This window comes from Zerene cesonia, chromosome 18 (assembly GCF_012273895.1).
Source record: "Zerene cesonia ecotype Mississippi chromosome 18, Zerene_cesonia_1.1, whole genome shotgun sequence".
In the NCBI taxonomy this organism is placed as follows: Eukaryota; Metazoa; Arthropoda; class Insecta; order Lepidoptera; family Pieridae; genus Zerene; species Zerene cesonia.
The window spans coordinates 9,653,927-9,667,497 of record NC_052119.1 but is presented as its reverse complement, the minus strand read 5'-3'; the positions used below and the strand labels follow the sequence as shown (position 1 = coordinate 9,667,497).

General features: G+C 41.1%; 2 protein-coding genes across 2 annotated transcripts in view; one reads left to right on the top strand and one right to left on the bottom strand.

The window, feature by feature from the left end:
- Positions 1-4,735, bottom strand: part of LOC119834108 — a 13,277-nt gene extending 8,542 nt beyond the window's left edge. Inside the window, exons 1-7 of the mRNA XM_038358395.1 lie at positions 4,534-4,735; positions 3,924-4,110; positions 3,649-3,850; positions 3,335-3,494; positions 2,978-3,145; positions 1,482-1,639; positions 773-1,163 (exon numbers count right to left, since the gene is read on the bottom strand). Coding sequence (XP_038214323.1) covers positions 773-1,163; positions 1,482-1,639; positions 2,978-3,145; positions 3,335-3,494; positions 3,649-3,850; positions 3,924-4,110; positions 4,534-4,606 — 1,339 coding nt within the window. The 5' untranslated portion in view covers positions 4,607-4,735. The remainder of the gene's footprint in view (positions 1-772; positions 1,164-1,481; positions 1,640-2,977; positions 3,146-3,334; positions 3,495-3,648; positions 3,851-3,923; positions 4,111-4,533) is intronic.
- A 1,251-nt stretch (positions 4,736-5,986) lies between these two features.
- LOC119834107 (GTP 3',8-cyclase, mitochondrial) overlaps positions 5,987-13,571 on the top strand; it is an 8,950-nt gene continuing 1,365 nt past the window's right edge. The window contains exons 1-9 of the mRNA XM_038358394.1: positions 5,987-6,424; positions 6,507-6,615; positions 7,893-8,060; positions 8,896-9,059; positions 9,474-9,558; positions 9,656-9,719; positions 10,290-10,428; positions 11,725-11,835; positions 12,600-12,720. Of these exons, the coding sequence (XP_038214322.1) occupies positions 6,308-6,424; positions 6,507-6,615; positions 7,893-8,060; positions 8,896-9,059; positions 9,474-9,558; positions 9,656-9,719; positions 10,290-10,428; positions 11,725-11,835; positions 12,600-12,720 (1,078 nt within the window). The 5' untranslated portion in view covers positions 5,987-6,307. The remainder of the gene's footprint in view (positions 6,425-6,506; positions 6,616-7,892; positions 8,061-8,895; positions 9,060-9,473; positions 9,559-9,655; positions 9,720-10,289; positions 10,429-11,724; positions 11,836-12,599; positions 12,721-13,571) is intronic.

Here is a 13,571-nt window from a genome sequence, read left to right as displayed (position 1 = left end):
CTGGTAGCGTCCCTGGTCGGTGAGCATTTTTTGTTCCGACACCCCCCGCCTACAGTGCGCCGTTTAGGCGGGCCGTTGAATTTTGCGTAGTATGAAAGTCCTAAACGAGGGCCCGGATCGCCACGAACGGGGTGCCGATCGATTGGCCGGCTCGCGGAGAGCTCGTGTGCTGAATTTGAGACGTAAGGATTCATAAATGGCGATTTTGGCAAAGTATGGCGGCCATCTTTTTTTCGCGAAATCGGCCATTTTTTCGACGCGCCTGGTGATCGCCGATGGTCTAGAGCATTTTTTGTTCGAACACCACCCCTCCGCGAGCCACCGTTTCCGCGGGCCGCCGGGCGTCGAGCTGGTCTTCGAGCGACGCGAGTTCTCTATATTTTTCCGCGGGTCGATTGCGGCTCCTCTATACGTTCATGTCAAAATTATCTCCACTCTCCGGCCGGTTTCCGAGAAAAGCGATGTCAGTCAGTCAGTGGGTGTGTAGCTTTATATAGTATAATACACATTATATTTTTACACATAATATTTTTATTTTTAGAATTTGTGACTTAATTACTAGGTGTTATGGTCGTAATTAGTTTTTGTAAGAATCGAATGTACAAGGGATAGTGTTTAATACCGCGGACAACTTTAGCTTTGATATTGTATGTGACTCGTTATCTAGTGGTGTTATCGATCGCAGATTTCCAGTTTCCACAATGAGCGCATGAGCCGATACACGTGAGCCGGCCGCACGACGCAATATGAATGTGTTAATGTTTGGGCGCACCGGTGTCGTCGCCGAAGTAGTGCGGCGGGTCGGTGAGCAGCGCCAGCAGGCGCGCGGTGGCGGCGGGCGCGGGGTGCGCGGGGTGCGCGGGCGGCAGGCGGCGCGCCGCCAGCAGCAGCGGCAGCAGCGCCTCGCCGCCGTCCGCGTCCGGCTCGGCCGCCAGGCGCCGCGCCCAGTCGGTGCCGGGCAGCAGCGGCACCTTGGCCAGCAGCAGCAGGCGCGGCGCGAGTTGCGGCGCGGCCAGCGGGCGCAGCAGTTCGGCCACGTCGTGCGGCAGCGGCGCGCGCTGCGGGTCGGCGGCGGGCGCGCGGGCCGGCCGCCAGTGCGCCGCGGCGCGCGCGCGCTCCACGCGCACCCACACGGCGCCGCTCGGCAGCCCGCTGCGCACCGCCTGCGGACACCGACCGACTAGCTTACTTGTGTGCAAACGCTCGTACACTACATGAATGCCCTCATGTAATGAAAAAGTAAAAAAAGAAAGAAATTTGCAAATGTCATCCTACACTTAGCTTTGCGTGTTCTTAAACTTATTTACGTTCAGAACGCGTCATTGCATTTCATATTTATCACGAAGCGTTGTGAACCTTTTCAATAGAAGATAGCGATTGCCACAAAAATTAAACATTTACGCAAAAAAAAAACAAAAGCAATCTCTTATAAAAAGTCAGTACCGGCTATCGATCCGACACCTAAACAATGAAGTTCGCACCTTATCCTCCAGCTCCTGCAGGCGCTCCTCGGCGCGGAGCGCGGCGGGCGGCGCGGGAGGTGCGGGGGGGAAGGAGGGCGAGGGGAAGTTCATGGCCACCAGCAGCTCGATCGCCAGCACCAGCCGCTCCCACAGCCCCGCCGCACGCAGGTACGCACCTGACGCGACATACTCATATTTTAATTTACTATTTGGCTGACAAACCGATTCAGGGTCATCACAACTGAATTTATAATTTTATTTTCAGATCTCGTCTTTCTAACCAGATTACTGCACGGTTTTGCAAAATTTTTGTTATAAATTGATAAATAATTATTTTGCTACACAACCCGATGACCGTCAACGATTCAGCTCTTCTAAACATTCCCATGTTTCCTGGCTAACCTTTTAAATGGAGTAGTCAATCATTTTCACATGTAACTTCTGCCAAACAAAAATTGAAACTCTAAATCTGACCTCATGTAAAAATTTTATTTCTATTGCACTCTTATTCTTATCTCAATTTGTTTTATTTACTCTGTTATGGCTTTACATTTTTATACCATTGTTAATTTATTACAATATGCATATAATAAGCATATATTAAAAACGGGAAGGCCCGTGACCCTGAATGGGGTATGAGGCAGGTGATGTATATCTGTTCAACTGATCGATTTTCTTTATGGACATGGACATTTTTTGTGCATACCCATGAGTAATCGAACTGAGGGCCTCTCGGTTCTCTGCTCACGCGGAGGCGATCATATTTATGTCGATTAGAAAATTAACATCTCGTGTTAGATAAATGTTTGGACAGAATGGAATAGCGGAATGTGAAGATATAATTAGGTTGCATAATGTTGCTTATAACATGGCTGCTATACCCTGCTTCAACATAATAATCTCACCCACTCTTAAGAATAATATAATAATAGGATTTTATTACATTCATAAGCATAAACATTTATTCAATTACATGATCTTAAATAAATAAGTAAATTTAGTGCTCTTTAACATAAGGTAGTACATTTCTCCATTAGACCATTATCACATTATAGATTTCACTTACATATAATAAACATGAAACTTCTTTATATGACATATTTTTTAAAGAATTATTGTTATGCAATGTGCGCGTCTTTTAGATATAGACCCTAAGATAATGGTAAGCAAATTATTTTTTGCGTCTTGTGCGTCAATCGAGAAAACCACCGCACTGACAAGAGCCACCTTGACCATTTTCTTCAAGGTGTTATTGGATGTCTTTAAAAATTAATTAGATGGATTTAGAGTCTTTAACCTCACAGCTCATACCCTGTCTCTATACCAAATTTCATCAAAATCCATTCAGTAGTTTCAGCGTGATTGACAGACAAACATCCAAACAAACAAACATTCACATTTATTATATGTATTAGTGTTATAGTATGATTCTTTGTTCATTTTGGACGGAGCATAATATTCATCTTCTCATACATATAAAATATAACAAAAGGTTGAACAATAGAGCAAGTCACCAAAGGCGTGCAGCAGGCGCGGGTAGGCGGGCGCGTAGTGGCGCGTGTCGGCCAGCGCGGCGGCGAGCGCGGCGTCGCCCGCCCCCGCCCCCGCGCCGCCCTCCCCGCCCGCACCCGACGCGCGCACCAGCTGCGCCCACACCTCCGTGCGCACACTCATGCACTTCTCTGTAATACCATTCTTATTTTGCTAAACGCCCATTTATATCAATTCTTTGAAAATATCCATTTATTTCAATCTCACTGATTTATATTGAATTTCATACACAACACAACAAAAGCACAATATTTTCCATTTATATTAGCTAACAGATGACATCAGTGGTCGAAAAACATTAAAATACAAATTTAACTAACCTTTGACGAGCATGTCTCTAAGCCCTTCGAGGTACTGTCTGTGAGGCAATGCAGCTTTCATTAACACAAACAGCCTGTCTCTCAATCGAGTTGAATTAGGCAATTGTGCTAAGGCTTCACGGGCAGTGTCTAAAGCTGAGTCCACACCTACACACATTTCCTGTAAGAAATATGTGTGTATACAGGTATAAATTTTTCTAGCAACATACCTTCAATAAATGTTCTCACATATTTAGAATCAAAACAAGAAAGAATTATGAAATATTTTTATTTACAACAAAAACAATTAGTTTATCAATATCTTGATTATATACCTGGAAATCAATGTAAGCCTCCCAGAGCATCTGGTCCTGTGGTGACTCAGTGAGCAGCTTGCGGTATGCAGTCTGCCTCTCCACAACCTGAGTGCTATCAGCCTCATCTTGTAAGTGCTTTAAATAATAACGGCGCCATCCACTTCCTTTATCTTTGCATACTTTCTTTACTCCAACACTTAGTGCATTAACATAACTATACCTTGAATAATAAAATTGTTATTAAGATTAAATTTATGTGTATATTAAAAAAAGATAATGGATCACTAACTCACTGAGGCCTGCCTGGATAGTAAAGTGTGGAGACACGTAGGTTGCCTCGATCCAGCTTGCAATCAATATAAAAGTCACAAGAAGACAAATCACTAGTATTAGTAGTTGATTCATGCCTTCTTTTTACAGATGTTGTTTTTTCTTCTTCAGAATCACTTGCCAGCAACTGTACTTCCATGGCCTCCGTAACTAGCGTTCCAAACATATGTTACTTATTGATTTAAATATTTTGAAAGAACACAACGCATATTGCATTAGTTGGGTTGGCTATAGATGTCCAGGACTTTATTTTAGATTTAAAAAAGTTTTTTTTTTTAATTTACAAAAATAATTATAATTCAAAAGCTGTTCATTATTGAAACAGAACATTTAAAGGAGTATTCCCTCTCCACCTCGCAACCCACTTACCAGCCACCACCATTGTGAAAGTAACAGGTACAGTATTATTCTATAAAAATGTGAAGTAATAATTTTACACTATTATGGTTTTACCCTACACCCCCACCCCACCTACTTCCGCTCCACTTTTAGCCCCCTCTTAGCGATTGCCGGACGTCTATAGAATACATGGAGTACTTAACAAAAATCCGAATTTTTATAAATATTTTATACCTGGTAAATCAACTAAAGCGTTTGGTCCATCTTTTAACCCTTCAGTATCGGAATATGCCGGAAAAAGCGCCATAGTAGTAATTTATAACAATTCTTTTCTATAAATAACATTTAAATAAGACAATGATGTTATAATACATTTGATAGACCTTAAAATTAAAACAGGTAAGTTTTTATTTTTCTCTTCAAAGTTTTAATGTTAAAATAAAATAGAAAAATGAGATTTTGTAATTGTAAACAAATTAACTCCAATCATAAATGTCATTTCTGACAATTTGACAATAATTGACAAACGTTTTTAGTCACACAACAGAAGTTATTTACAATAGGTACGATAAAATGCATAGATGATATATACTGGGTAAAATGGGTGAAAAAAAATTAGTAAACAAAAACACAAAACCCCAGGAAAGTTTTTTATCCCATGTACCTTCCGACGATTGTCATAAACCTATGTGTGTATTGTACTGTTTAGTGTTTTTTTGTGTTTCCTGGCAACATTTAGTTTTAATATGGCAACGTTTGAATTGACATGAAGTTAATCAAAATTTTTGCAGGTATACAATTTTGTAATTTTTGAGGTGAGAGAAACGATAAAGGGGCCAATAAGTATGCGATAGATGCCATCGAAACGTAGTAAGGGATTAATAGAAACGATACGTTTTGGATAGATGCGAATGAGAATCTATAGAAATACTTTTGGTAGGGTTGCCACTAACCTATACCTAATGTTGTGATAAATCATTTTTCACATCACAAAATATTGTCGGATATCATAGTCTAGGATCCCACTGCAAATAAGTTTAGGAATAATGTAGACAATCAAAATTAAATATTGAATTAAATTCATAAGTAGGAGAATTCATTTATCATAAGGTGCCAATTAGTAATTGCCCGCCAATATTATTAACTAAGTCTCTACGCATCCAGGTGTAAGCAGTTGCGATTTTGTTTCCTGACTTTAAAGATGCTAGGTATTTTGGAAATAAAGTGACAGAGTGACTGTGCGACACTACTGATTAGACAAAGACGCAAAATTTTAGCTAAATAGGGTATCTAATAATCTAATAGCTAAATGGCTAATCGGTAAATTTCGGTAGTCATGTTTTATTGTAGCTTCTGTTCATGCGGTCCATCCCATTTACTCTGTTACAGCCACAATGGAAAACCTAATCAGTATACAGTAACTGTGTGGACATTTGCAAAATGATTTAGTGACTCTTAATTCTTGTTTTATCCTAAGAGAGCATTTTATCAGGTTAAAAAGTATATACCAAATTTCTTCAAAATCTGTTTTGTAGTTTGAGCGTGATTGACGGACAAAGATCCAAACAAACAAACTTTAATTTTCCATTAAACAGTTACTACTATAGGCTAGCAATCTGTTAGTTTACTTGGGGGCCATGATCTGTCATTTCACTTTCAGTTCACAGCTGTTTGTACTTTGTTATGACAATGTCATAATTTGGACGTTTCAAATTTCGACTTTCGATCAAACCAGCAAGTTTAAGAATAATATATACTATTTCGTGGCTGTTTAATTACGGTTCATAGTGTGAGGTATCGAATCAATGAAAAGAGATATTAATGTTTCAGCAATTGAGTTTATTACCTGTTTTAGTTCTACAAATTCCACAACAGACCGCAATTAAACCTGCGATAATATGTTTATCATTTTTAAATATATAGTTATATTTTGATCGATTGAAAGTTTCAGGAGATAAAAGCTATATCAAAACTAAGTTTGATCTTGTTATTAAAAGAAGACTTAAACATGAATTTATTGAAGCAAACACAGTTTTTTTTGCCGCTCTACTCTGTCCGAATAAACACAAGAACGCATCTAAGGAGAAACTCTGTCGCATTCCAATACAAAAGATTTTTGAGTGACGTATGTATTTTCAAATTGAGATTTATTTCATATATAGATACTGTATAAGCAGCAATACATGAATTTTGCACTATTATTATAGAATGTAGAAGTTGAAAGTAAAAGCAGTGTTGAAGCCCCTCTAATGGATCTTCATGGTCGGCGGCATGATTACTTAAGGATATCACTGACAGAGCGATGCAACCTCCGCTGTAAGTAAACAAATCTGTCGCTTATATCACCAGTTTGATGTAGAATAAAAAGAAATAGAATAGAAATTTAGTTTTTCATTTATTTATGAAAGGGAACAAAAACTGGATTGATTATTCAACTTCTTACAGTCATTAAAACCAGTTGTATGTAACCAGTGTTAACATTATGTATTAAGTAAAATAACAGTGTAATATAGAACTGGTTAATTTGCTGTAAATTCAAATTAAGATTTCACATTTCAACTGTCAATTGTCAAGTTTTAGGTAAAATTTTCAAGCATTATGTTTTCATCAATTGACTGTCTAAAGTGATTGTCTGAAGTTATTACTGGACAGAAATCCAATTCTTATTAAGTTAATAATTCTAACCTACTTTACTATTTTGAAGGCTTGAGATAATTGTAAGTTAAGTGGTATAATTTGGTGCTACAGAGGTCATAACCTTTACTTCATAAATTATTAGATAACATTATCAATACTGATGACACAATTTTATGTTTATAGTCTACAATAAAGCAAGCAACAATGTGGCTTGAGTGAGATGTATAAAATAGTAAGATGAAAAAAAAAAATGTACAAAGTATGTAATTTGTAGTGTATATTAGAGTGCTAAATGGACCTATTTGTAGGCACTCTATGTGTTGTGTCCTTCCCCTAAAAACATAGTTCCTCTCTTACAATCTGCGACCTACGCCCTAGGCAGATGGTTCTGCATATGGAGTTTATCAGTGATCCCCGACAAAAGTGCTGCCGTGCTCTTCATGCGGGGCCCACTCACCCACTGTCTTGCACATCCTCATCTCAGAGTCAATGACAATGTCAAAATCTTCGGTCAAAATCATCCCATGGCAAAAGCACACAAAATTCGTAGGCATCTGGATGCATCTATAACCTTCCATCCCCACATCCGGGCGGTTATGAGCTGCCTGTTTCCTTTATATACACTTCAGCATAACGCGTTTCCACGCCCACCCAGGTGAGCGCCCGACCGAGTACAGCCATTCCGGTCCCCTCCATTCATGCGACAACCCAAGCCGATGTTCGTGATCCCGTCACTGTTCCCCGTCAAATGGGGAATCCCTTGAGCATGTGCATATTAGGGTGAACCATCAGTTCACTCATGCGTGCGTGCTAAGATGTAGTGGCCCTTCAGGCTAATATCGAGATTCACCACAAAAAAAAGTACCTATTATTATTAATCGATTGTGATCTTTAAAATATTACATGATTGGTCGGTTTATGAGTATTTGGGTGACGTGTGGAGTGACGGGCCGCAGGTCAGTACTGCATGCCGGCCGAGGGCGTGCCGCTGAGCGCGCGCGCGGCGCTGCTGAGCCGCGCGGAGCTGGCGCGGCTCGTGCGCGTGTTCGCGGCGCTCGGCGTCACCAAGCTGCGCCTCACGGGCGGCGAGCCCACCGTGCGACAAGACCTCGCCGACATTATACGTACGTTACTATGCTTGCATTGTAGTTGTATCAGTCAGTATACAACTACAATGCAGGCTTTCAAATTATTTAGGCTAGATTCAGACTGTGTAACTTCATATTATGTTTTTGTGAATACATCGTATCGTATAATATATCATATCATTTGTACGTATGATATAAAGTTGTTGCACATGATCTAATACTATGATTTATGTAGTAAAAAATAACTTCAAGCGTGGACGTAGTATGTGAACAGGACCAAACACGCGCGGCTGAAGAGCTGAGCGAGACAGGTAACGTGGAGGAGATGTAATTTCAAACTCAAACTCAAACATCTATTCATTCAACTAGACTTCCTTCAGAAGCGCTATTATCAGACCTATTTGAATATTACATATGGATATAATAATAAATAGCAAAACAGACAACAAAAGACAATGGACTTATGCTTGGAGTGAGTAGGTAAATAGTGATTGGGTGCGTAAACTAAAATTAAAAATTATTTAAAAATAAAGCTAATGTTATAGATACTGCATTACAAAGTTACCCACTCTATATGTATTTTTTGGGTTTATTGTTATCACTTCAACATACATTTGTAATGATATTTATGTGGCGTACCCAACTCTATTGAATTTCAAATTATTTAGATCTAATGCATTTAATTTCCTGCCATTAAATATGTTATTCAAATTTAAATGAAGCCTATACCAGTTGCTGTTATATAATAATCATAATTGATGCTAATCCACACTCTATGACTATACCTACTGCGACACGTACACGTGAATACAAATAAATAAAATATGTGGGACCACGTTCAGCTTGTCACGTCGTGAGTGTGAATTTGCAGAGGAGCTGTCGAGCGTGGACGGCATCTCGACGGTGGCAATGACGTCGAACGGCGTGGCGCTGACGCGGCGGCTGCCCGCGCTGCAGCGCGCCGGCCTCTCCGCGCTCAACGTGTCGCTCGACTCGCTGCGCGCCGACCGCTACGAGCGCATGGCGCGCCGCCCGGTGAGCCGCACCCTCCCGCGCCCCGCGCCCTCCCGCGCCCCGCGTCCTCCCGCGCCCGCCCGCCCGGCTACTCGCTCGCTTACTGACCACTCGAAATACCAACATATAAGTTACAAGGGCGATGGGCCTTGTGGTGGGGGAAGATGCGCCGTTTACACTAAAGGAACGCCCGCAATATGAGCGTTTTCATAACGAAATTTCATAAAAATGACAGACATTAAAAATTCTACCTACGACTAAACGCACGTTCATCATTTTTAAACAGGACGCGAAGTGTACTTAGATAAAACTTTATGCTGATCTCCTAGAGCGATGTTATTTTTGTGTATAGTGGATTCGTCGTTGTCGCTAACACAGTATTAACGTGTTCCAAATTTATGTAAAGTAATAAATTGATTGAAATTTTATTTGCAGGGCCTACAAAAAGTTTTAGCTTGTATCGATCTAGCGCTTCAGCTCGGATTCAGCCCCGTAAAAGTAAATACGGTCCTAATGAAAGGTAAGCGAGCATATGAAACAGATTAAATATATTTTTCATTTGAATTAAACTTATTTCTATGAATTACCTTATATGTATACGCTATAATTCGTTGAAGGTTTCAATGATGACGAGGTGTGTGACTTCGTTGAGTTTACCAAACACCGAAATGTGGAAGTCAGGTACTTATTTAATTAACAGCTTATAAACCCTGTTATATCCATATACTTCTATTGCACTTAGCAGTATAAATTCGCAACAACTTAACATAATATAAAACCTATTAAATAATGAAGAGTTTAAAATTTTAAAATATGCTACTAAAATAAATTTTCGTAGTCTTGTGATAATTGTCAAATTAATGAAATATCGATGGAGACCCATTCACTCAAAGGCGCTCTATCAAATTTTGCAGAAGTGGACCGCCTTATTTGTTTACGGTTAATGCGAAACATTGAAAATATGTACAAATTATAATAACCTAATACTATTGCCCGGGGCAGCCCCTGAATAGTGTCCTGAGCTAACAACGTGGGGCGTATAGCTCAACTCGTTCCTTCCGCCCCTTGCCCCCGCACGAGGTATCCGTCTAAAAGTCTTCGTTTAACTACTGTGTGACTGTGCTATTACAAACTATGTACAATTCAGTATACTCTGCTACTGCGCCATTATACTTCATGGGCAAAATTGTGCCATGAACATTTCGTTTCCCTAATATTTGAATATTTATTAACATCGCGTGTGTCCGGTAGGTTCATCGAGTTCATGCCGTTCACGGGCAACCGGTGGGACGACTCGCGGCTGGTGTCGGGCGCGGCCGCGCTGGCGGCGGCCCGCGCCGCGCTCCCCACGCTGCGCCCCGCGCCGCCCGCGCCCTGCCGCACCGCCACCGTGAGTCGCCCCGCGCCCTGCGCCCTGCGCCCCGCGCCCCGCCCCCTGCGCCCTACGCGCCCGCGCCCTCTGCCCCCCCGCACACGTCGCGCACGCACCTTCTGAAGTCCGCGTCTCAGTAACGCCGACACATTTAGAACAATAACATTGGATTAAGCTTACGGATAACAATGACAATGATTTCGAATGCCGACGGCGGCGAATGATTCCGATTTCTTTATTGATGAAAAACAAGCCGATGATTAGCTGTATGCTGACACCATTTATGATTCAAACTAAAAACGGTTTTCACGCTTGAACCTCGTGTATAAATAATACAGTACTCATCTATACCAATAAAACAAAATCGAAAATTTAGTTTGTTTGTTTGTCTGAGCGCGTTGGATATTTATGTGAAGGGAGCGCAACAGCTAGCTATATAATTTATATATCACGGGGAGAGTCAGGAAGATCCACTAAAATCATGGCCGAGTAAAAAGTGGCTTAGCACATTTCAATGAGCGACGATTAATGCTTTAGCATACGACGCGCTATGTAATTATGCCTTTCTCCTACAGTATATATTATTATTATTGTGATTAAAGTTCAGATTAGTGAAATAATTAATGAGAGGAAATAAATTTGAACTCGAGGAATTGCAAAATGCAATTATTGCATCAGAGCATTCAACAATTTTTCAATACGTTTTTCAGTTCTATTTGTGTCAATTCCATTTTGTGAACCGAATAAAAAAAAAAAAAAAACAATGGCAGGTTGATTGGCATTTCATCGAGATAAGTGTGGACACGTTTATCTGAGCTTCACTTGTATCTTTTATTGCAAGTGCGTCGTATCTATTACGTAAATATGATAAAAAATATTGCATATATGGATAAACTAGTATAAAACGCATCGAGCACGCAACAGCATTTTTGTTATATATTATACTAGATGCTCGTCCCTGATCAAGATTCCAGTTTTTTCCAAGGGAGCATTTAATCGGGATATAAAGTATCCTATTACCCAAGTCTATAAGAAATGCATAATCATGACACTAGTCGTTTAAATGTTACTTTAATTATATTTCCTATTTGGGTAGTTTCCGAGTGTTTAAGTTCCGATACGTCGAATTTCTTAAATTTACATTGATATTATCATATTTTTTACCATTAAAAAAAAATTCATAATCCTGTTTTTATCTGATAAGATCGTGTTTTTCAGTTGGTATTATTTGTATAACATTCGTACAAGATATCTTCCGAGTTTTATTATAGCAATGAATAATGTAGACACTGTATAACCGCCCGGGACCGCTAGGTGTGGAAGGCGGACGGGTACGCGGGCAGCGTGGGGTTCATCTCGTCGATGACGCAGCCCTTCTGCTCCTCCTGCAACCGCCTGCGCCTCACCGCGGACGGAAACCTCAAAGTGAGCTGCCCCGCACACACGAGCGAATCCTGCTCTACACTCTACACTCTACACTCAGCATATACGAGTACCTACATTGAACGCGCCGATTTCTTTTCCCATTGACTGTCAAGAACGATTGCATTAAATCTAATGCACGATTCTTTAATTAACTTGTCATGTTATTTGTCAGTAGCAGACTCCTACTCTACTACAGATTTAATAAATTCATTTTAATTTGCACATGTGAAGTCTGATTCAACTTAAAAGATAGGATGGCTTACATTATTTCAATTACGATGAATGACAACCCGGGCGATATATAAAATTCTCGTGTCACAATGTTAGTTACGTTCCTCCTCCGAAACGATTGGGCCGATTCTCAGGAAATTTTGTGTGCATATCGGGTGGGTCTGAGAATCGGTCGACATCTATTTTCATACCCCTAAATGATAAGAGTAAGGCAGATCAGCTTTGTTGGATGTGCTGGTAGTATATATATTTAAGCGTAATATAGCGTGGTTTAGCGATCAGTTAAAATATCGAATTATTGTGAATCGGGCGTGTATAATGTAGATCGGTCCATATGAATGATTATTATAGTGAATTAAGAGAGAAACACGAGTATACAAATAGGTTTTTAAACACAATAAATTTATAGTGGAATATAGATCCTTTGCAAAAGAAAGAGCATATAATAAAGACGAGGGGGACGCATTCTACTATAAATTGATGTCGTCGTGTCGAAACACTGGAGAAGGCGGCGGGTGTGTGTGTGTGCGCAGGTGTGCCTGTTCGGCGGCGCCGAGGTGTCGCTGCGCGACGCGGCGCGCGCCGGCGCGCCCGACGCCGAGCTGGCGGCGCTGGTGCGCGCCGCGCTGCGCCGCAAGCTGCCCGCGCACGCCGGTGCGTGCCCGCGCCGCCCCGCGCCGACCCAACAACTATACCACCCTCCTTCATGTCATACCTACATCTGTTTGTTTGTTTTGACGATTTGTCATTGAACGACTTACTCTTAATATATCTAAATAACGTGTCACGTCGCTCGTCCGCGATGGACTCTTAAACTACTCTACGATTTTAATCAAAGTTGCACACTATGTGCAGTTTGATTCGACTCGAAAGATAGGATAGTTATTATTATTTCAATTGTGATAAATAATTACCCGGGCGGAGCCGGGCGTGCCACACTAGGTGTAGGTTATAGTTTACTACCATTTGTACTTTTTATTTACACTCATATTTACGCACACTGCATTGTTCACTCCCGCATGGTTTTTTTATTTTCTATCCCGTCATATTGAGTTGATAATTTAAAATCACTAGAACCAAACTGTTCATTATACTAAGTCACCAATCATCCTTGCATTAACAGATGCTTATCATGCTAATCCTCCCTAATGTATAAAGCTATTTCTGTTTTATTGTGAACTCTGAATGACAATTTATGGCTAAGCTATATTACTGCTTATTTCGTGACATGGGCCTGGCCGAACATCTCATCATTGCCAAATTTAACATAAATTTATTTCCTATTGCACTAGTATATTGCACCTTACGGATTTAGCTCTTAAGACGCGTTAAACGAGAGTTACCGATTAATTCGTGAACAACGGCGCTGATGTGTTGTAGGCATGCAGAATCTGGCGCGCGCCAAGAACAACAGGCCCATGATACTGATAGGCGGCTGACGGCAGGTGCAGCGCGGGGCGCGGGGTGGGGCGCGGCGTGGGGCGCCGGGCGGGGCGCGGCGTGGG